This window comes from Pecten maximus, chromosome 10 (genome assembly GCF_902652985.1).
Source record: "Pecten maximus chromosome 10, xPecMax1.1, whole genome shotgun sequence".
NCBI lineage: Eukaryota > Metazoa > Mollusca > Bivalvia > Pectinida > Pectinidae > Pecten > Pecten maximus.
The window spans coordinates 9,947,387-9,973,292 of NC_047024.1; the positions used below are offsets into that span (position 1 = coordinate 9,947,387).

A 25,906-nucleotide genomic window follows, 5' to 3' on the forward strand; every position below is an offset into this window, starting at 1 on the left:
ACTGATAAAATAAATCATTTTCAAAAAAATTATTATACAAGTGCTTAAAAAGGACCCTTTCTACAACTTTGCCTACAGAAGAGAGATTGGACGATAATAGGATAAAGAATGCCTATTGCCCTTTTTAAAAAGGGGCATAACCTTAGATACTACAAGAAGATAGGGAAAATTTGAAAAGAAGTTCAAGAGGTTTACAGACTGTATCAGCAGTGTATTTAAGCATGTGGTGACTTACTCCATCCTCACCTGAAGCTTTCCCAAGTTTCAAATTTTTTAGTACATCACAAATTTCACTAGAGTTAACTATAACAGAATTTAAAAGGCTATTAGTTTGCGACTCCAAAATAGACACTTCAGTATTGCTATCATCAATATTAGTGATACTATAAAAATATTCATTCAACAGATTAGCTTTGTCTTTGTCATCAACATATAAATGACCAGAGTTTGGATCTAATAAAGTTGGAATAGACTCAGCTGTTTCTGAGTTTCCTATTAGTCGCTTAATTAATTTCCAATAATTTTTAGGATCCCCTGTATAATAATGATCAATGAGATGACCTACATTATCATAGAAAGATTCTCTTGCATGTTTTTTCATGTTATTTACCCTATTTCTCTAGTTTTTAAAATTTGTTATGTCCCTTGGATGTTTTGAATTTAATGATATTCTTCGTAGTTTATCACGTATTCTCATATTTTTCCTCAAGTCAGAATTCATCCATACCTTATCTTTAGGCCTAATAGTAACATCCTTGTTTGGTATACGTCTAGTGGCAGAATCAAGAAAAACCTTAGTAAAACTAGCACTTGCTGTATCGACCGAATTGCAATTCGCAAAAAGAGTATTCCAATCATAGTCCCTGATAAGATTATTAAATAAATCAAAATTACCTCTTTTGTATAACCATACTCTTCTCTTTTAAACTGGTTTTATTTTGAAAGGGACATGAATGTAAGCAACACAACCTTCATGATCAGTAAAATCTTTATCAGTTTCTTTAACAGACGAGTCTATACACGTAAGAGAGTCTGTTAGTAAGATTGGATCAAGCAAACTAGATCTAGAAAAACCTATCCTTGTAGGTTCATGTATAACATTTTTTTTCAAATTGAAAGTATCAATTATGTCTGCAAAAACGTGGTTCTGTGACATTGTTAGCAAATCCATATGACAGGTTGCTATGTTTGGGATTTCAATCTTACATGTTAATTTCTTCTTGTACTGTGCGACTATAGACATTTTAAAACTTACGTTTATTATCCTTGTGGTTTCATTGTATCTGCTATGGTAGCCTTTATGGACTCGAAAGCACTACTTAGCTATTTGAAAGACATCGATCTTTTCTATAGACTTTGATGTCCTTTTACCTAACTGTCTTTGACGTTGTATATATATATATATCACAAAGTTCATATAATCTTTTCGTTATATTTATTTTTTATGATTTCAACCCACTTTTGTTTGTCGTAATGATATAAATATGCAATGCGAATGCTGTTAAAAATGAACATTATATCTGATTTTAAAATAAAATAAAATTTGTTAATGGTACTTTGTTTAGCCCTAAATGACCCCAGCTGTCGATGGGCCGTAAACCCAAACAAACAAACATTTGTGAACGTAACATTCCTGAATTTTAACGAGATTTGTATCTCAGGAAATGTTGATGACGCAGTAGACACTGTACTTCCGGATACATGGCCTTGTTTTAATTTGAACCTTTACTAAGATACCATGGAGATCGTCGACATTCCATTGTCTTCTTGATGTACGCATCTGTATGCCTCACCCGTGTCCTCTATTGTGACCACTGACGTCATACTAGTGAGAAACACGACAACCTTAACACACATACTAAATATTTCATTAAACATTGTGCTTTCAAAAAGGGGAGATTTATGAGGTAGCCGTCATCGCCCGATAAAAAGGCCATACTTAATTGTTTGAAGCAGCGCTAGAAAAAATACTACATTAAAGATTTAACAGGAAAGCCACGTGTGACTCCATCGTACCTCCGATAAAACATTGCCTGGTGGTAGTTTGATATAGGCATCCTATGAACGTGAATCAGTTGCTCAGAAATTTAAGTTGTCAGTAAACATGCTAGTCATTATAGTAAGCTAATCGTGCCTTTTAGTATTCTTGTGTGGGCGCTTTGATATCACCAGTTGACGTGAAGGTTATTTCACTCTTAAACACTCGGCCGATAAACGGCAAACATCCAGGTGCATTTTAATATATCCGGATTGTGCTCCCGAAGGACCTTAACATGACTAAAGATAGAAAAGACACCCTTAATATAGCATTATATTACATCGGCGCGGTGACCTGGCGACCGATTATTACGAAAAAGTGTGTTAGATGGTCAGAGCTGTGTAGCTAAGTGTGAATCTACAAACAGATCCACACCCTTTAATAGATACACAGATTACACAATGAAGAAGGATACGCCTACTGTACATGGAATGGAGATTTCATGTACCAGTGTATTGTCGCTTGTTCGTAGGTTTTATACCAATTATATTTGGTCGCATTCCTAAATGTCCCGTGTTAAATGTCTGTCCGTATGTATGGCATTAGGTTGGGTTACATACCCAAATGTCTGTCTGTATGTATGGCATTAGGTTGGGTTACATACCCAAATATCTGTCCGTATGTATGTCATTAGGTTGGGTTACATACCCAAATGTCTGTCTGTATGTCACTAGGTTGGGTTACATACCCAAATGTCTGTCCGTATGTATGGCATTAGGTTGGGTTACATACTCAAATGTCTGTCCGTATGTATGTCATTAGGTTGAGTTACATACCCAAATGTCTGTCCGTATGTATGTCACTAGGTTGGGTTACATACCCAAATGTCTGTCCGTATGTATGTCACTAGGTTGGGTTACATACCCAAATGTCTGTCTGTATGTCACTAGGTTGGGTTACATACCCAAATGTCTGTCCGTATGTATGGCATTAGGTTGGGTTACATACCCAAATGTCTGTCCGTATGTATGTCACTAGGTTGGGTTACATACCCAAATGTCTGTCCGTATGTATGTCATTAGGTTGGGTTACATACCCAAATGTCTGTCCGTATGTATGTCACTAGGTTGGGTTACATACCCAAATGTCTGTCTGTATGTCACTAGGTTGGGTTACATACCCAAATGTCTGTCCGTATGTATATATGTCATTAGGTTGGGTTACATACCCAAATGTCTGTCCGTATGTATGTCACTAGGTTGGGTTACATACCCAAATGTCTGTCCGTATGTATGTCATTAGGTTGGGTTACATACCCAAATGTCTGTCTGTATGTCACTAGGTTGGGTAGCATATCCAAATGTCTGTCCGTATGTATGTCATTAGGTTGGTTTGCACACCCAAATGTCTGTCCGTATGTATGTCATTAGGTTGGGTTACATACCCAAATGTCTGTCCGTATGTATGTATGTCATTAGGTTGGGTTACATACCCAAATGTCTGTCCGTATGTATGTCACTAGGTTGGGTTACATACTCAAATGTCTGTCCGTATGTATGTATGTCATTAGGTTGGGTTACATACCCAAATGTCTGTCCGTATGTATATATGTCATTAGGTTGGGTTACATACCCAAATGTCTGTCCGTATGTATGTCATTAGGTTGGGTTACATACCCAAATGTCTGTCCGTATGTATGTCACTAGGTTGGGTTACATACCCAAATGTCTGTCCGTATGTATATATGTCATTAGGTTGGGTTACATACCCAAATGTCTGTCCGTATGTATATCATTAGATTGAGTTACATACCCAAATGTCTGTCCGTATGTATATATGTCACTAGGTTGGGTTACATACCCAAATGTCTGTCCGTATGTATATATGTCACTAGGTTGGGTTACATACCCAAATGTCTGTCCGTATGTATATATGTCATTAGGTTGGGTTACATACTCAAATGTCTGTCCGTATGTATATATGTCATTAGGTTGGGTTACATACCCAAATGTCTGTCTGTATGTCATTAGGTTGGGTTACATACCCAAATGTCTGTCCGTATGTATATATGTCATTAGGTTGGGTTACATACCCAAATGTCTGTCCGTATGTATATATGTCATTAGGTTGGGTTACATACCCAAATGTCTGTCTGTATGTCATTAGGTTGGGTTACATACCCAAATGTCTGTCTGTATGTCACTAGGTTGGGTTACATACCCAAATGTCTGTCCGTATGTATGTCATTAGGTTGGGTTACATACCCAAATGTCTGTCCGTATGTATGTCATTAGGTTGGGTTACATACCCAAATGTCTGTCCGTATGTATGTCATTAGGTTGGGTTACATACCCAAATGTCTGTCCGTATGTATGGCATTAGGTTGGGTTACATACCCAAATGTCTGTCCGTATGTATGTCATTAGGTTGGGTTACATACCCAAATGTCTGTCTGTATGTCATTAGGTTGGGTTACATACCCAAATATCTGTCCATATGTATGTCATTAGGTTGGGTTACATACCCAAATGTCTGTCCGTATGTATGTCATTAGGTTGGGTTACATACCCAAATGTCTGTCCGTATGTATGTCACTAGGTTGTGTTACATACCCAAATGTCTGTCCGTATGTTGTCATTAGGTTGGGTTACATACCCAAATGTCTGTCCGTATGTATATATGTCATTAGGTTGGGTTACATACCCAAATGTCTGTCCGTATGTATGTATGTCACTAGGTTGGGTAGCATACCCAAATGTCTGTCCGTATGTATGTCATTAGGTTGGGTTACATACCCAAATGTCTGTCCGTATGTATGTATGTCATTAGGTTGGGTTACATACCCAAATGTCTGTCCGTATGTATGTCATTAGGTTAGGTTATATACCCAAATGTCTGTCCGTATGTATATATGTCATTAGGTTGGGTTACATACCCAAATGTCTGTCCGTATGTATGTCATTAGGTTAGGTTATATACCCAAATGTCTGTCCGTATGTATGTCATTAGGTTGGGTTACATACCCAAATGTCTGTCCGTATGTATATATGTCATTAGGTTGGGTTACATACCCAAATGTCTGTCCGTATGTATGTATGTCATTAGGTTGGGTTACATACCCAAATGTCTGTCTGTATGTCACTAGGTTGGGTAGCATACCCAAATGTCTGTCCGTATGTATGTCATTAGGTTGGGTTACATACCCAAATGTCTGTCCGTATGTATGTATGTCATTAGGTTGGGTTACATACCCAAATGTCTGTCTGTATGTCATTAGGTTGGGTAGCATACCCAAATGTCTGTCCGTATGTATGTCATTAGGTTGGGTTACATACCCAAATGTCTGTCCGTATGTATGTCATTAGGTTGGGTTACATACTCAAATCTCTGTCCGTATGTGTGTCACTAGGTTGGGTTACATACTCAAATGTCTGTCCGTATGTATGTCATTAGGTTGAGTTACATACCCAAATGTCTGTCCGTATGTATGTCACTAGGTTGGGTTACATACCCAAATGTCTGTCCGTATGTATGTCACTAGGTTGTGTTACATACTCAAATGTCTGTCCGTATGTATGTCATTAGGTTGGGTTACATACTCAAATATCTGTCCGTATGTATGTCACTAGATTGGGTTACATACCCAAATGTCTGTCCGTATGTATGTCACTAGGTTGGGTTACATACCCAAATGTCCGTCCGTATGTATGTCACTAGATTGGGTTACATACCCAAATGTCTGTCCGTATGTATGTCACTAGGTTGGGTTACATACCCAAATGTCTGTCCGTATGTATGTCACTAGATTGGGTTACATACCCAAATGTCTGTCCGTATGTATGTCACTAGGTTGGGTTACATACTCAAATGTCTGTCCGTATGTATGTCACTAGGTTGGGTTACATACCCAAATGTCTGTCCGTATGTATGTCACTAGATTGGGTTACATACCCAAATGTCTGTCCGTATGTATGTCACTAGGTTGGGTTACATACTCAAATGTCTGTCCGTATGTATGTCACTAGGTTGGGTTACATACCCAAATGTCTGTCCGTATGTATGTCACTAGATTGGGTTACATACCCAAATGTCTGTCCGTATGTATGTCACTAGGTTGGGTTACATACCCAAATGTCTGTCCGTATGTATGTCACTAGATTGGGTTACATACCCAAATGTCTGTCCGTATGTATGTCACTAGGTTGGGTTACATACCCAAATGTCTGTCCGTATGTATGTCACTAGGTTGGGTTACATACCCAAATGTCTGTCCGTATGTATGTCACTAGATTGGGTTACATACCCAAATGTCTGTCCGTATGTATGTCACTAGGTTGGGTTACATACCCAAATGTCTGTCCGTATGTATGTCATTAGGTTGGGTTACATACCCAAATGTCTGTCCATATGTATGTCATTAGGTTGGGTTACATACCCAAATGTCTGTCCGTATGTATGGCATTAGGTTGGGTTACATACTCAAATGTCTGTCCATAGGTTGTCATTAGGTTGGGTTACATACCCAAATGTCTGTCCGTATGTATGTCACTAGGTTGGGTTACATACCCAAATGTCTGTCCGTATGTATGTCATTAGGTTGGGTTACATACTCAAATGTCTGTCTGTATGTCACTAGGTTGGGTAGCATACCCAAATGTCTGTCCGTATGTATGTCATTAGGTTGGGTAGCATACCCAAATGTCTGTCCGTATGTATGTCATTAGGTTAGGTTACATACTCAAATGTCTGTCTGTATGTCACTAGGTCGGGTTACATACCCAAATGTCTGTCCGTATGTATGTATGTCATTAGGTTGGGTTACATACCCAAATGTCTGTCCGTATGTATGTCATTAGGTTGGGTTACATACCCAAATGTCTGTCCGTATGTATGTCATTAGGTTGGTTTGCACACCCAAATGTCTGTCCGTATGTATGTCACTAGATTGGGTTACATACCCAAATGTCTGTCCGTATGTACGTCATTAGGTTGGGTTACATACCCAAATGTCTGTCCGTATGTATGTCATTAGGTTGGGTTACATACCCAAATGTCTGTCTTTACGTAGGTATTCCCATCGCTGACAGTTTCGAATCCAAGCATAAGATCGGGAGCAACATCAAATACCGCGAGTCGATCGTTATGTGCCAGAGTTGGATTTCTTCATAATATGCTCAACACCGATGAGTAATGATGCGATACAGAAGTACAATACTTGTGTAATAGGACCTTAATGAAATATAATTAACTACTTTATGTTGCGGTCATATAAGTTGGAGTTATATCGTTCGTGCCAATATAATGCTATTCTCGTGTTTCTATAATATATTCCGTTTCCCATTTCTCGTCCTCATTTGACACTGGCTTTGGTGAGGACGTTAAACCCGGAACAATGAAAAACTTGTTTCATTATTCGAGGTGAATTGCTGATGCACTTCATGCAATTTTGTGTTTTGTAATAAGCCGCATTGGTTGATTAAATATAGGCATATTAAGGTTTCCTCATCAGAACCTCCGATCCAGACAGACATCAGAGCATTATAGATCACATATTAAAATTGGATATCTACATATATTGTAATTTGAAAAAGAGTTTTCCTTTCGCAAAAATGTAATGGGTTGCTGCACTTTCGTTATAATGGCGAAGGTTTTATTTCTGCAATGGAAAGATATTTATAAAATCTTCCTTGTGCACTATACGTACACGCGTTATACGTCGTGCATTTAAATCGAAGCTATCAGCTATACATGTATTGGGGAGTGATTTGGAATTGATCATCTCCATACAGAGCATTAAAATCCATGAGACTATTTGAAAAGGTGAGCGAATTCGCCAACATAATAGTTATAAGTTAGAATGGAAAATACATCTGAGATTAAAATCCATTTATTCAATAACTTTAAACTGTATATGGAATCATAGACATTTAACTGAACATTGTTCCCGAATATGTTAGCCGTTCGGGATATATATGGAGATGACCTATGTTGTCTTGAAGCTTTACAAACATAAATTGAATATATAGTAATAGAGGTAGAATCTGTGCTGTAATAATTAACGATAATCTTGTTATAGTAGATATTAACGGGCAAAGTAGACAGATTATACAGTGATATTTGTTAGTTCTATAGTATCAGATCGTATGACATCCTACAAAGTGACAATGTGTGACATTCTCAAGCCACGACAGTTGACGTAGAGTATGATAAGGCTTTGTTCGTTGGCGAGTCTGCCTGAAGACAGAACTAATCACCCCCTTTCTTCACAGCTTTCCCTTGACATTTCACTATAAAACAATTTTATCGATTCATATCTCTTTCCCGTGAACTATGGGGAAAAGTTGATTCTTGAACTTCCTCCGATGTTTTCCTGCTCGATGTTGCTGGGCGGATGTTGCTCATTAAAGTGAAATTGTGCTGGTTTTACAGAAAGTGCTCCCCATAGGCCACCAATCCATGGCATTCACGATCGAGAAGTAATTTGAGTCTTTTTTTCTTTCAAATATATCCCCGGAATTGATTAAATTCATTTAAAGAGTTTCTGACTGTAGAAAATGAAATCACGTGGACAGCAGGTATTCTGGGGCGCCTGATGGAGCTCGGAAACAAGCATTTGACAGGGGTTAGGAGGCACACTGTGTATTTCTGGTAATTGAGGCAAATATCAATTAGGTTGCTTTCAGGCTTGAATTCTAAAACCACTGTCAGTTTTCCCTGGCGTGCTGGCAAGTGACAAAACAGATTGTGCCATATTTAATTTTATTAGCAATGCCGCCCCTTTACCAGATGGGAGTCGGTCTCTGACTACAGACGAGAGAACGGGTAGTTACAGCGAGTTACTGCTCAAATAAAAAACCTGCCCTAAAGCTTCAATTTTACAACTGTCGGAAATATATGTTGGAAAATGACTTTGATATTAAATGCTAAGTTATTGATGCTTTTTACAGTTTTGAAATGTACGAAATGAATATATAATAACTTTAAAACAAGGACAATGACATTTGCATTAAACAAGATTATTTTTACACATATGCACATTGGTTTCAGGGAAACAAATATGACAAAAATACTACTTTATACCTAACTAACCAGTTATTGTTAGTGCTGATATCAAAAACATCAAAAGATCACCAAATCGGAATCATTTCCTAACTTGGGAGGCTTTAGGGTAGTATAAAACATCTTTATCCCCATAGTTGATAAACAGGAGACACTAGGTTTTATAATATTTGTTAACTTTGCTTGCTATCTGAAGAAATATCTACATTAGTTTTCTATAAGATAGAAATACGTACATTAGTTCTATATCAGTATCAATCAGGAATCTAGTTTTACACTACCGAAGCTATAACGTTTTTATTACAAATCTCGTTATACACGACCGTCGCTATAACGTTTTATACTAATTTTAAATATTTTAACTTTAAAGTGATGTTTATGACAAATTCTGATGATGTGTATTGTGATTTCCCATTAAAAAAAACCCAAACAAAACAATATCGACCTTTCGTGCTTGAAAAAGTTGATCAAAAAGCTGATTAACTGGGTGCTTCCGAAGATATAAGTTAATTGAGTCTGGAGGTGTTGATGGAGCTTGTAAAAATTAACTAATACATTTAAATCTATGATTAGTGCATGTATCCCCAAAATGTTATTACTAGTATACCTAATGATAAACCATTGATGACGCCAGAATTGAGAAAATGTTTTAGACTACGAGACATATTGCACAAAAAAAATGCAGAAAAAGTATGCTTGATATTGGTATAAATTGTTTTAAAAGAGCTAGAAATAGAGTCAATAATATGAAAAGTATGCACGAGAATAGTTTTATACAAATATTGATGATTTTGTTGATAATTTTGTTGTATCTGACCCAAAATCATATTGGGGATTGTTAAGAAGACTAGTAAAAACCAGTGCGAAATCTAATGACATTCCCACAGCAGTTGATCCTTTAAATGGTAATATTGCATACCATGACTTTAAAAAAGCAGAAGTCTTAAACAAAAGTAAAAATAAAAATAAAAGATGTTTTGGAAGTGTTAAAATTAGGAAAAGCTCCTGGTACTGATGGTATTAACCACCATATGTAAAGGTGCACTGCAAAAACAGTATGTAAACTTCTTGAAAATCATTCATTATGTCCTTGTCAAAATGTATATGCCCGTCCCCTTATGAAAACAAGCTTTATTTATGCCTTTGTATAAAAAAAGAAGACAAACATTTGCCTATGAACGACAGATCTATCTGCTAACTCGAAGACGTAGGAACAGTTTTTGAACGAGTCATTGCTTAATATATTCACAATTATTGTTTGGTTAACTCATTGTTCTATTCAAGACGATCAAGATTTATGTCTAAGTATTTACTGTGCATCAGCTTACCAACCAGGTATTTAAATTTATCATAATATTTGATAAAAGAAACATACTTGCGTTATGTTTTGTGATAGAAATTTCTAAGGCATTTGATAGAGTTTGGCATCAAGGTATGATAAAAAAATTGAAATCTTATTGTGTTACTGTGGCCAGACAACAAAACGCTTTTATCGGTGAATCATTTTCTATTAGTCAGGTTGTAAAAGTAGGTGTACCACAAGGTTCAGTGTAAGGTCCACGTTTAAGGCTAATTTACATAAATGATATATAAGAAAATTTGATCAGTGTATCAAGGCTTTTTGCCGATGATATTTTTTTGATTTTTGGCTCTTGTTCATGTCATGAATTTAAACGATAATGAACCATGATCTTGAATGTATAAATGAATGATCCAAGAAATGGTCAGTTACTTTTAATTCAAATAGAACAGACGTGTAAAAAAATGGAAAAAAAAATCATGATTTGCAATTAATATTGGGTGATAGCACTCTAATTTTTTCAGATAATCATAAGCACCTAGTAATTACAGTCAGTGCTGATGCTAAATGGGATGACCTTGTTGAAAGTATAAATGCCTTAAGACAATTAAAATTTTTGATTAACAGGAACATTCTAAGTATACATGTTTTATCATATCTATAATGGAATACGCATGTGAACATTGGAGTGGTTTATCAAAATCTTAAATTGGACTATTAGAAAAACGTCAATTGGAAGCCACCCGGGTAGTAACGGGCTTACCAGTATATGTAAATAAACAATCTCTGTATTCAGAAACTGGATGGGAAACTTCAAGTACAAGACTACAGCGAAGAAAACAAACATTATGTCATCAAATGCATAACAATCTAACTCCCTTATATCTGTTTACATTACTTCCAGGTTTAGCTGACAATGAGTTTACTTTTAAAACAGTTCAAACTTTTATTCCACTTAGTGACCGTCTCTAGGCAAAACATTCGTCTGAACAAGTACATCTGTATGTTTTGTTTCTTATTCTTATGTCACTCTTAAATTTGTTGATATTAATATTGTGATTGGTTCATATATTACATATATCATTTGCAGTTTATAATAAACCTCTAATGCATGAAATATGAATAAGAAACCTATAAAGTTCAGGAATAACCCGATGAAGGATTTAAGGAATGTGTTTTGTGGACAATGGGTAAGTGACGTGTATTGGATGTGTAGCTAGAATGCATTATTTTTTAATTAGGTTTAAGCAAGTGAATTTAAAGAGATATATTGTGTACATCGTTTATGAACCTAATTTGTAGTATATCCTAATGTAGCAACATTCATCTTACTCTTAGATCTCTAGATCTGTCTTTCTTTCTGTCATTCTGCTTTGCTTTTCTTTCTTTATAATCATCATAAGTATACTCTTACGCTACCACAATCTTTGTAATATATATTTGTGGAGAGGGATTTTATAAGTTGTACCCAATCCAATTGTGTCTAAACAATAAAATAGATTCATAACAATCCAAATATTATTAATTACTTCCCTTTGGCATTTTCCAACAATGAGAGTGATTGTATCACATGCATTTGTAAATTACATTAATATCTGTATATTAATATATTGTTACTGTTAACATTGTGTAGTTGTGTAGATGTTAAAAGATATAAGTGTTTGTAATGTTTACTGTTTAAAGTCCCTTTAGTGAACAATAACTTGCAGTCACTGATTATTTTTTTATTCGCCGTTAATGATAAAACTTCTGTACTATCCTTTTGATCTCGGTGACATAATTTGAAATGTGATATTTCCCGCGGTCGCCTGCCTCAGGAAATATCCCATTACACAGGTTAGCAATTCCTTGTATTAACCTAAGCAAAGCCAATAACTGTATTGTTATATGAAACGATATTTTGTAATATCATTTATTTTGGTTTGCAATTCAAATTCTGGATTCAGCACAATTAAAAAGTAGTTAGTTTTAACAATATTCACATTTATTAGAAAAAGAATCCACCTGATAAAATAATGTTATGTGAATGAGAGTTAATAACATTAAATAGAAGCTTTACACTTACCGTTACAGAAATGACTACTATAATAGCAAAATTAACGCGTTCCTCAGCTTCCATGACAGACATCTAACTGTATGTAGGCCTACCAGTAAGATTTTCAAAGCCAACGTCATGCCCATTTTTCACCAAATATTCATGTGATAGCTTCAGCTATGTCTCCTTTGTCGATTTCTTTAATGGAAGTTTACCTAATATTTTGTAGATATGTATCCGAAATACAGACAAAGCGTTTCTTATCCAACAGAAGAGTAATTTCTTCTGACATTTTGTTTACAGGAGTTACAGCACGGTGATCCACAATACTCTTGTGCGATTAGTTTCAAATTACGAAGACTCGGAAAATTCCCTGTTACTATTATTAGCCCAGGTTATCAATTTACGATGGTAACCTCTCGTGCAGAAATTGCAGTTTCAGATTAATATTGCATTTTGTGAAGATCTCTAGGAAAAGTCGCGACCAATCAGAAAACGGGAAAACATCAGTTATATAACAAATGGTTTTATTGTCCTGAAAATATTTTTTCTCGTGTTAATAAGACCCTATATTGACCTTATCAAAAGGGCATAATTGCATAATATCAATAATATAATTTTGTTGTATATTCTACGTTTGATTTTAATAATAAAACCCGTTATATACTACCGTCATCATAAAGTTGTATTTTAATAATAAAACCCGTTATATACTACCGTCATCATCAAGTTGTATTTTAATAATAAAACCCGTTACATACTACCGTCGTTATAACGTTGTATTTTAATAATAAAACCCGTTATATACTATCGTCGTTATAACGTTGTATTTTAATAATAAAACCCGTTATATACTACCGTCGTTATCAAGTTGTATTTTAATAATAAAACACGATATATACTACCGTCGTCATAAAGTTGTTTTTAATAATAAAACCCGTTATATACTAACGTCGTTATCATGTTGTATTTTAATAATAAAACCCGTTATATACTACCGTCGTCATAAAGTTGTTATTAATAATAAAACCCGTTATATACTACCGTCGTTATCAAGTTGTATTTTAATAATAAAACCCGTTATATACTACCGTCGTCATAAAGTTGTTTTTTATAATAAAACCCGTTATATACTAACGTCGTTATAAAGTTGTATTTTAATAATAAAACCCGTTATATACTACCGTCGTCATAATGTTTTATTTTAATGGTAAAACTCGTTATATACGTACGTCGTCATCATGTTGTATTTTAATAATAAAACCCGTTATATACTACCGTCGTCATAAAGTTGTTTTTAATAATAAAACCCGTTATATACTAACGTCGTTATAAAGTTGTATTTTAATAATAAAACACGTTATATACTAACGTCGTTATAAAGTTGTATTTTAATAATAAAACCCGTTATATACTACCGTCGCCATCAAGTTGTATTTAAATAATAAAACCCGTTATATACTATCGTCGTCATCAAGTTGTATTTTAATAATAAAACCCGTTATATACTAACGTCGTTATAGAGTTGTATTTTAATGGTAAAACTCGTTATATACCAGCGTCGTTATAACGTTTGATTTTGATAATAAAACTCGTTTTTACTTTTGATTATCAAATATTCCACATAATACACACGTCATCATGTCGTCACTTCATATTCTTGAACATTTGATGACACATAGACGGATCTGATAGATAGAAGACATCTACTCATAGAGAGCCTCTAAAACTTCGATAGAGAATAAGACCATGTGTTTAAAATGATGAGCGTCTTCTTTATTATCTATGACATCTGTCATGTAATCTAATCAATCTTATGGCATGTTTTCATAGTGACAAACAAACAACAAGGCATACTAATAAACAGGTAAAAATCGACATTTATATATGTAGGGGCAAAATTTATAAAATGTTCCCAATGTGTCATATTTGTAATCACGAAGCTGCTCACTGTTTTCATTGTACATCATTCGAACACTGTGGTAATATCCCGCATAAGTTCACATAAATTGTGAAAGGAAGATTTCCGATTGAAAAATTACTTACAAATTTAGAGAAACATATCCCTTCATCGGGAAAGCATGAATAGAATAAGAGAAGATACTAATTGATTGTAATATAGCTTAATTCTTAGCCACCATTATTGTAAGTAAAGTTCGAGATAACTGGCTCAGACACCTGAGGATGTATGCAACCATAGTGCTCAATCAGTTTCATATCATTTCTAAAAACGTATCTCTGACATGTATATAATTGACATGGAAGAAGATCATAGCAGTTGCTACTTTCGCTGATAATTTCTTCTATAGATATGATTTCTCGAAATCATACATCAACATACGTAGAGAGTGACATCCCCTGTCCTGTTGATACATTAACCTGACTTTACTGTATATATTTGACTTATATTTACACGGGTTGGAGCAGGTGACGCCTACCCTTCCGTATCACTTCGTCTCATTCCCCTAAAGAATTTCTGTGCAAAACTATACTTTGTTCATAATTCCCCTATTATCATTATCATTAAAGTGCATGAAGGATTCGATATATGCCTTCTTTAACGATGATGGAGACACGTTGTAGTCTTTAAAAAAACACACACATTTTGAAATAATACCAGGCACCGAAAGAAAAGTTAGAAAGGTTTTCCTTGCTTGATTGCTAAAAAATGAATATTATTATCAAGGCTTTTATGGTGTAAATAAATGTTTACACAAATAGAACTCTACTGGCATTTTTAGCACTTCACCTGTGATATCAGTCTTGTAGATGTTTTCATGCATGCCGCTAGCATTGTCACTGTATCACTCCAAACCCATGCTAAACCCTCACCTGATTACAGGAGGTCAAAATGAATGGATCGGAGAGATTAGCTTAACACCTTCTCAGTCGTAGCCTGTAGACGACATCAGGTCGCTATGGCTTCTGTGGCAGACGACAAAGCGGCCGCCATGATGTGTAATCCTCTTGTCATTCTATTCCACCTTAATACTCCAATGTCCCTGACACGCAATACAACAACAGAATTGATATTTTGTAGGATTTGGAAATAATTAAACATGGCTTATGCGTTCGTACCATGCTAATGAAGTAGCCTTGCGCAATAATTGTTTCAGGTAAACAGGATCAGCTGTGCTTGCCTTTACTTTAGATATATGTTTATTTTACTGTAAAACCAGTGCGGTCACCTCAGGGTTTGATGTCAGGAGCCTGGAATGTGTTTTTTATGGTATTGGAATTTATCATACAACAGTAGCGTCATTGATGGTATATTGCAATCATCTTCGTTCATCAATTATTGCTTGGCTACCATGTTTTGTCTTCCTCATTGAACATATAGGTCAAACGCCGATGATAAATGATATAATCATTCGGTGTTTACAAGTCCAAGACACCAAGTTGTTGGTGGTGCCACGTGACAGGGTTAGTGACATGTTACAGGACTGCGTACTTCTGTACGTGAGTTTCCGGAGGAGACAACAACGACGAGCTAATTCTCACAACAGTCTTGCGATGTACGGGTCACTTGAATATAGTGCGCTGGCAATGTCAGTTTTATGACCAAAGACATACACGATAACGAGTGATTATTTCTTCATTTTTCAAGACAATTCATATCTAAACGATAAGTCTTATGGTACATCTATATTATTACTATTGCCTTTTGATTAAAAATTGCTACATTTGTGTCACAATTGTATGGGATTTGAAATATTTGTGATTAGAAATAACACCTATAGTTTATCCAGATGAGAGACTTAGTATCAAGCTCGTTAAAAGTAATTCTATCCTTAACGGTAAAAAATAATATACACGGATATCATCAAGTCCACGATATATTAAGACCCTGTTTTCCGGAAGGGAAGTCGTATTCTGTTCTGAATTATCATTTGTTATAACGTATGCAAAATCAGAAAATGCTGGCATTTAGGGGTTTGATTCAAATTGAAACGAACAACATATAAAAAAAGAAGTACGTATACATAGAGAAAGAAAAATAAACAACAATACTAACTGAAATAAGCAAATGACAATACTAAGTGAAGTAAACAAATGACAAGACTCACTGAAATAAACAAATGACAACACTCACTGAAATAAAAAAATTACAACACTCATTGAAATAAACAAAATGACCAGACTAAGTGAAGTAAACAAATGTCAACACTTATTAAAATAAACAAATGACAACATTTACTGAAATAAACAAATGACAACATTTGCTGTAATAAACAAATGACAACATTTGCTGAATAAAACAAATGACAACATTTGCTGAAATAAACAAATGACAACACTCACTGAAATAAACAATGACAACACTCACTGAAATAAACAAATGACAACAGTCACTGAAATAAACAAATTACAACACTCATTGAAATAAACAAAATGACCAGACTAAGTGAAGTAAACAAATGTCAACACTTATTGAAATAAACAAATGACAACATTTACTGAAATAATCAAATGACAACATTTGCTGAAATAAACAAATGACAACATTTGCTGAAATAAACCAATGACAACATTTGCTGAAAAAAACAAATGACAACATTTGCTGAAATAAACAAATTACAACACTCATTGAAATAAACAAATGACAACATTTGCTGACATAAACAAATGACAACATTTACTGAAATAAACAAATGACAACATTTGCTGAAATAAACAAATGATAAGACTAACTTAATTATTAAATACCGATACATAGTTCAAGTAGAAGGAAGTAGAACACAAATAAACAGACGAAGAACACGTTTAACAAGCAGACCCAAAACAAATATCGGATAAGGAAACAGAGAATGACACCGGGAAGTACATGTATATGTAACGACATGTTATTACGGAAACAGACAGAGAGAGAGACATATTCTGATACGTTTCATTTTTTCGTCAATCGATCATTGGGGGTTATTTTAAATTTCAAATGACGGATCTAAAATAACTGACAAGAAAGAGTAAAGATGACAAATGAGTTTCAAAAGGTACGAAATTAACAAAAAAGAGACTGAAAAAAGGAGTTGTCATATGTGGTAAATATCGTTGTATGAGGAATTTGTTTTAATATAATGTTACAGTTGCCATCTGTTCATCACTAGGGTGGTATATGTAGTTCACTGATTAGAAATTGTATTGATTTCTTCTTTTCTATTTCTAAAGAAACAACCCATTGAAGATATGGATGTTATGGAGCGGTCGGTTAGGGTATTCATTAACTGTCTTATCGCACGGTATGATGGGAGAATCTCAAACAGATGATGTCGGTTTGAAATAATTGAAGTTATTTTATTGCTTCATATCATGAGATATTCGATTGAAGATAGCAATATCATTAGAACTGAGCGTTTTCTTCGTCGCATTTACTATTGCAGTATGAAGTTTTTAATTGAAATATTCTGAATGGTTCACGTTAAGGAAATATGGTAACAATACCAGTAATAAGACACACATATAAAAGAAAATGCATCACTGATCGTTTCATTTTCTATTTTAGAGTTATTGTTGCTAGAACTTTCATACATGGAACTGTCTGTCCTTCAATATGCATAGATTTCATCTTTTCACGATTTTGTTTTCGTCCTACAGCGATGCGCCCCAGTCTTAGATCATAATCATGTGTTTGTATGGTATTGAAGTTATTGAACGAGTATATCAATGTGGTATGAAAATAATAAACGAGATAAACACACCAACATTATGTGAACACTAGTGCCATATGTTCAATGTTTCTCCTTTATATAGCGGCGATTAACATAAGTCACTTTTCCTTACAGAGGCTAGCGTGACATCACGTACAATAACGTTACGTAATGATAATGGCGTGAAGATAGCGTTCTTGTACAAGATTCACATTTTCATTTTTCCTTTCAGTTAAACTATTGGTAGAGCTAAGGGAACTTAGTGCGCTAACAAAAACAGTAAACTTATATATATGTAGACATGTATTTCGACAATAGACGTACTGGGGCCATGATAAATATCGATGGCTTGTCATACATAGGTTATGTATAGATCCTTATATCGCGTTCTCTATTTGAATTTCCGTTCGGTCAGTATTTTCTGCTGCAATGAATGTTCTATATAAGTACATCTGAAGAGTACCCCTCGTGAAATGTGTTTTGGTGTATTTTTTCGCATTAATTACCGTAATTACGTTTCATATTGATGTATTTTCTGTGAAAATAAGGAAATAATACCACAGTTTTATGACATAGAGATAATGTCATATTCCGTTTTATCCATCGGCGAAGTATTTGCAGCAGCAGTTCCGTATCTTCTCTCCGTGCTTGGGTGTTTCGATAGAACATTCTCTGGACCAACAATGAAAGAGATTAAACCCCTATGATGTCTTTGGTAGTCCACCATGCTGTTACCAGCATGATATCATATGTGCCATCAGTAACCGTCTTGTCTTTGTTTTATAATCAGGTAAATGTACTCTATAGAGTGATTTAATTCTATACTGGTGAGGTGAATTGTCTCCAGATTATTCTTAATGCAGACGTAACATCATGAATCATGGAGAATACTTATAAAATTGCTATCATCTATTTAATACATTAAAAATATCTTGTATTATAGACGTTGTTTGATGGCACGAAGAGAATAAAACGAAGACAGACAATGCGTCAAATTATCGAATTATATTTGCATAACCAATACAACTGATTTAATATTCCTCAAACTACAAAGTATTACTCTAACACATATAGATCTATAGTACCTATGTAGGACAGTGATTCATTACGGTATCATAACTGTAGCAGAATAACGTAACTAAGTACAAATATATTAAAGTATGTTGTTATACTATGGTTAACGAAATAATGATCACAAACATAAACAAGATATCACTCCGTGGTATAACAGGTCAATATTGTTCTCACAAATATTATCTTCAAAAAGTATTAAAATATGAATTACTAAAAAAACATAAATAATGAACAACAACGAATGTCCAGTAGAGCACATTAGTCCTCACTGAAATGTATACTTTGTAAAACATCTGAATTGTAAGTTATCAACATGCACTGCATACACAATCACACAGTGGGTTAAAATCGTTAGTCCCGACGTACATATCTACAATGTGTATGATGTTGAAATAGTTTAACACTTACAACAGGAATCATATCTCTCGAAAGTGATGTTCTGAATTAATATGTTTCTAAAATGTCATTCTTCTATTAACAAATGTCCATAATAAAACAGTGTAATCCGTCAGAGCGACGAGTCCACACAAAACAATATGGATGTTAAAAAGCGTATCCACACTCAAATATATCAATCCTAGTATGAATATATTATAGAAGTTATCTCAAACTTAGATGTATAATATCTTAATCCGGTGTCTTTGACACTGGTGTACTCTGTGTCTATCATGTTCTTGTGACAATATATCTATCTATACGAACAATACATTTTAATAAATAATCATGTTATGTGAAAGGTAGATCAACAGACATAATCATAGGAATGTTTCACATTCAAACTTGTTATAATTTGTTCTTATGTTTTATGATTCTTTATGTGTAGATCCTTTTGTCTATAACTGCAATCTCTTTTATCTGTTTATTTAGTTTAAATATCAAATTTTGTCAATGTCATCTTTTCTAATATGACTAGCGTTTTATGACCGGGTGTTTAATTTAATTGATAAGAATATGTTATTTTGGCTCTACGATTAAACAAATGAAACCAAATCAAAATGCGATAATATTAAAGTATTTGTATGGTAGGAATAGTTATTTCGAATGCCATGAAACCCCATTATATGGGTAGTGGTGCCGTTTGAATCACATCGTTTTTCGTATTAACATATGTTCATTATGTATACTGATGTCGTACAACTGTCAGTATAATATTCGTATATTGTTCATTATTATTAAGTACTGTACCTTTAATGTTTATGATGTTTACGATATCTACCACTGCTTCTTAAATATTGACACCTGACGGGATGTATATACATATCTATCCTCATATTCGGACAGGTATAAGCCTATTTCATAGGTCACCATGACGATACGAGGTTACACATATCAACAATACCCAGAATAAATCTACATGACATCAGGAAAAATGGAACGAGGGTATATAGTAAATAGGTAAAATATAACAAACATATCTCAGTGATATACATCACTACATAACCAAATAATAGTTTATAATTAATGTAACTAATAAATTGATACGTTTCCCCTACAATTATGTGAACAGCGTTTAAATAGATGTATGCTTTAGCATCGTTATAATTTTATTCCAATCAGATTGTTATTATCTAATATATTTCTGGACCCTATGACAAGTACTTTTTTATAACTTGATCGTCAACACCATCGTAAATCAATACAAAATTAAACTTCTATTGATAACAAAATAACGTCAACTGTACCCCGCTGGTCTCGATGTTAAGAAATGCCTCCAGTGTGTATATAGAGAGTGTTATGTGGTATGTCTAAAGATATTATGTATAATTCCTATGCTGATTATCAAACTTAAGTACATTAAGCATTGGTCATATGAATTTCTAAAAATATATTATTCTGTTTGTCTAAAACCATTATGGATTTATTTTAAAATATCATTATTGGTACAATGTATAATTTTTAAAATCATTTTGAGGAAATTTATTTATGTATTTAACTAATTCAGAACAGTGTATATATGACCGCACTACATGCATCCAATCATTATAACTACAGTGATAGATGACTTATGATTGAATGAAATAATTCAATTCACTACTGTTTAAATATATGTATATATACTATATTCGCTAAACATGTCCTTGATCTTTCGTCTTTCCTTTGTAATTATACAACCAATGATTATATGTAACTAAGAGGGAAATCCTCATAAATCCCTCTCGTCCGTCAGATATCTGTCCTTTGCCTGTACTTGTACAAGCTCCTCCTTGGTCTGGTACATTGGGCCGTCGAATGAATATTTCGCGTGTGCGTTATAAGGTCCTTCATATTGGTCTGCGTAATCGTAAGGGATCTGGCCGTTTGTTACGGCACCAGGCTTCCCGTTCATAGTGGGAGCCCCAACTCCCCCACCTTTGTCTCCTGAGTCGTCCTCAAAAGCACCATAAGAAAACATTTTGCCTGAGCCGTCTGACTTCAGGGTGTCCTCTGGTTTCCACATATCTTCTGTAGGAGCGTCTGCCCACGGCTGTTTCTCACCAGAGGCGAAGATTCCGTAAAATGTAATACCAAGGAAGTGGACGACACTTGCAATGATGAAGACGACCTCCCACTCATCCGCAGTCTTAGAAAAAAAAGAACATAGTATTTATGTTTAATGGAGTTGAATATTGGTTTATTAAAAAAACCTATTATCAGATAAACAGACAGCGCAATAGCGGCTAAAACATACGTAGAGTGTCTTAATTTCTGAATTTCTGGCGAAAGATCAGGGCAATTAATGACCTTTTACAGTTCAGTTAATATGATAGCAGCTTTATTAATCACATAATAGTTATAAATCTGACTGCATGCCTGGCATTATTACATCATCATAGTTTTCTCAATTTGATTGCAAATATGTGTTGATGAAAATATAGTAAGGCTTATTAATTAAATCAGTTTGATTATATAATTTAGACTCTCTAGAACAGGAGGTTTTCTGATGTAGTCTTCAAAATGAAGAATTCTGAAATATGTTGATAAAATAATTCTGTATATAACTGTGGACGCTGAAATATGTTGATAAAATAGTTCTGTATATAACTGTGGACGCTGAAATATGTTGATAAAAAAATTAGTTCTGTATATATCTGTGGACGCATGTTTTTATAATGTGACATTTCCAGTCTTGGTATAATTTTATATGGAGTGAGTTACACACATACTGATTACATCAAAATGAAATAGGAATTATATTATTTTGCCACTCCAAGAACCACGGTAGTGACAATTGTGAGAGATTACACATGCTAACAACATTGAATAGCAAGAGTAAATAATCTTTTTATGCTTGTTGATATATTTCCTAGATTCTGAAATAATAATATTTTCTATCTGTTTTTACTCTATCTTGAACGGAAGTCAATTGAATCCCATTTGTTTACAATTACTCCGTAAATCTTGCTGGGTACAATGTTAAAGTCTCTTTGAAGCCTGAAAAACAATGTACGATACTCGAAAGGAAATTATTTTGTCTTTACGTTTTCTAAATATTCATCGCATGCGTAGGTGTAATTGCAATAGAAGAAGGGGAACAAATTCTATTTTGATTGACGAATTTTGAAGCAGCTACTGGTTAACTTCTGTTTGATGATATATCTATGTAGACCACTGTCTCCCACGCCTTCTGACTCAGTGTTACCTACTCCTATATACAATTTAGTATAATGAAAAAATAACAACAGACAACATGTACGTGTGATACTTACGGCTCCTTTTGTGAGTAGTTCTGTGAAGATTGGACACAACATTCCAGCCAGAGTGCCCACACCATTGGACAGTCCCATCAGGATACTGGCATAGCGTGGGGCGATATCAAGGTGATTCACGTTAAACCCTGGTAAATAAATAATAAAATAAATGATAAATAAATAAATGAATAATAAATAAATATATTATAAATTAATAAATAATAAATTAATGATAAATAAATAAATAAATAAATAAATAAATAGACAAACAAATAAATGATAAGTAAATAAATATCAGTTATCAGTAATAAATAGTCATATATATATATATATAAGATATGATTCCGAACACATTTGCATAGTAACCAAGTCGAAAGATTTTAGTACGGAATATGAAAATATCAGTCTGTGCACTTTGGTATATTTTCCAAGCTTAAACAGTTTAATCCAGAAATTCTAAATTACATCAGATTCATTTTTTTTTCTCAAATTGTACTGACCGTGTTAAATGATTATAACTGATAAATGAATGTTTTAACTCTTACTAACTTGCACCATTATGATCTGAAACACAACGCTAAGGACATTGAGTTCAATTATTGGAAGTTTCTCAACAAATGTCCTGTCTTCGCAATTCCCATGATATGAAAACTTATTTCAAACAACAGTACATGATAAATAAATCCTGACATCTCATCGAATGGTGCAGCGACAACGTATATATTGCGACGAAATTACATGAACTATTTCTGTAGAAAACGAATTTATTTTCATATCATAACTCAACGAAACGGCTTTATAAAATGAGTTTAACAGATACCATCACATCAGAATGTTATCGGCGACTATCTATTAAACCAGAGAATGTCTCATACATTAGAAAGCAATCAAACCACTATTCTCAAAAACAAAGTATACAAATCCTCTATTTTCGCCCTAGTATATTAAAAAAATCTACATGCCGATCTGGAATTTTGCAATACATTTAACTCCAGTTGACTAATTTCAATAGCTTTTACTTTTTGCTTTTTAAGTCATTTATATTATTCGTTGGTAATGTTCTGTATTCTAACGTTATCAATGGGAAATTATACCGACATTCATATAATCCTATAAACAACCGACTGTATCCTTATAACCTATTTGTAGTTTGAATTCATCATCTAAGTGTTATTTCGATTTCAACATAATTTTGTCATCCATTACGTTATTTCATTGTCATCAAATCAGATCAGTACTAATCTTGTGTAAGATCCCTAAGGAGGTTTTTTGTCTAGCTCAATACAATTACATATTCCATACAAATTTAATATAATTGATTTTATGGTAAATCAGGGAGAGAGCATTCCAGGTTAGGTCACTGGACAGTCATCATCGCTATCGCACGCATACATTATATATCGCTGATAGGACGGTAACACCCAGGGAATATCTCAAAGGGAATAACCCGCAATTTAGGAAATTACCTTAAGCTACTTGAGTTGTTCATTAGCATGCATCATCTTTACAACTGCATATTTTGTACATCAAGGCGACGAATAACGTGAGGTATTACCTTAACACTAGCAATGGTATTGTATTATAGACAGACGTATCGGTATAATCAGGACGGTGGAAATGTCAGAGTAGTAGACGAGCTCTGTGTTCACACCTTACAATATTGCATTTTTACAATAGGAATACGGAAATAACCGCGTCTGACTATAAAACACGGAGAGAATGTAAAATCTCATTTGCTAGAAACGACAACTTTCTCATGCAAATACTGACTACTCTGTTGTCCAATAAAAAAACTCTGATCCTGTAATTGGTGGCATGCTGCAAGGAAATGGACAGCTAATGACGCAGAGATAATGTAATCCTAGTCAACACCACTGAACAAGCACTTGCTATTTTATAACAAAAATCAAACGGTGAATGCATTCTGAATGTTTATTATAACCATATATGGTGGACTACAAACATAATTGGCCTATTATGTCCATTATTGTGTGTATGTGTCAGTAATGTGTGATTGGATTGTTGCTGTTGTAACTACAATCATCGTAGATTATCTCGACTAAGGGTCTATAATTTCTATCAAAGCGATGATTAGAAGATAATACTTGCGATTGAGTATGAGTATCGCCTGACTAATTATCAATATTTCCTTTCTCTTTTGACATGGCTCGGTCAGGCGTGGCTTCTCTCACAATCAGTTTGTTTCCCTCTGCTGCCTAACACAGGTTTTACATTTAAAACTCTTTTATCACTCGGTTCAACAGATAGTCGCCAGAATTCTACAAAACCTATCTCAAAGGTTATCTCTGTGTTACAGCAAATGGCGTTTTTCATTTATCATTTTGATTAACGGGGAGAATGCAAAATGAAATATAGTCGATTGTTTGTTTAGTTAGTTTGCTTTGAACATTATTACTCCCATTCAATTTACATTATTACTCCCATTCAATTTCAGTTTCAATCTATAACTGTCGTGAATAATGGTATCAAAATATTTGCCTGAATTAATAGTGACTAAGCCATTTTAATCGAAATAGATTTTATAGTCCTATGGAAATAAAAAAAAAAAAGCAAAAAAAACCCACTATGATTTTACTATATGTTCGGTGAAGTTTATATCTTGAAACAACCGCTAAACTATCCGGATAGATGAAAACTGAACCTCCAAATGACCTGCAATGATGTTCAATGAGATACCAATAAAACGTTATATTAATTCTAATTGCAGGAATTATGTTTTAGCCGGTGATAACTCAGTCGTTCTCATTTTTAATGGGTGTCTGTGTACATCTATCATCGTTCACGTGGTGTAATGGTGTCTGTACATCTATCATCGTTCACGTGGTGTAATGGTGTCTGTGTACATCTATCATCGTTCACGTGGTGTAATGGTGTTATGTACATCTATCATCGTTCACGTGGTGTAATGGTGTCTGTACATCTATCATCGTTCACGTGGTGTAATGGTGTCTGTGTACATCTATCATCGTTCACGTGGTGTAATGGTGTCTGTGTACATCTATCATCGTTCACGTGGTGTAATGGTGTCTGTGTACATCTATCATCGTTCACGTGGTGTAATGGTGTCTGTGTACATCTGTCATCGTTCACGTGGTGTAATGGTGTCTGTACATCTATCATCGTTCA

General features: G+C 34.4%; 1 protein-coding gene across 4 annotated transcripts in view; it reads right to left on the reverse strand.

Annotated features, from left to right (window-relative positions):
- Window positions 1-19,002: 19,002 nt before the first annotated feature.
- The window catches only part of LOC117335809 (vesicular glutamate transporter 2-like), a 103,346-nt gene continuing 96,442 nt past the window's right edge, over window positions 19,003-25,906 (reverse strand). For all 4 annotated transcript variants that reach the window (XM_033896007.1, XM_033896010.1, XM_033896009.1 and 1 more), the window contains 2 exons: window positions 22,778-22,905; window positions 19,003-21,651 (listed from right to left, as the gene is read on the reverse strand). In XM_033896007.1, coding sequence (XP_033751898.1) covers window positions 21,235-21,651; window positions 22,778-22,905 — 545 coding nt within the window. In that variant the 3' untranslated portion in view covers window positions 19,003-21,234. The remainder of the gene's footprint in view (window positions 21,652-22,777; window positions 22,906-25,906) is intronic.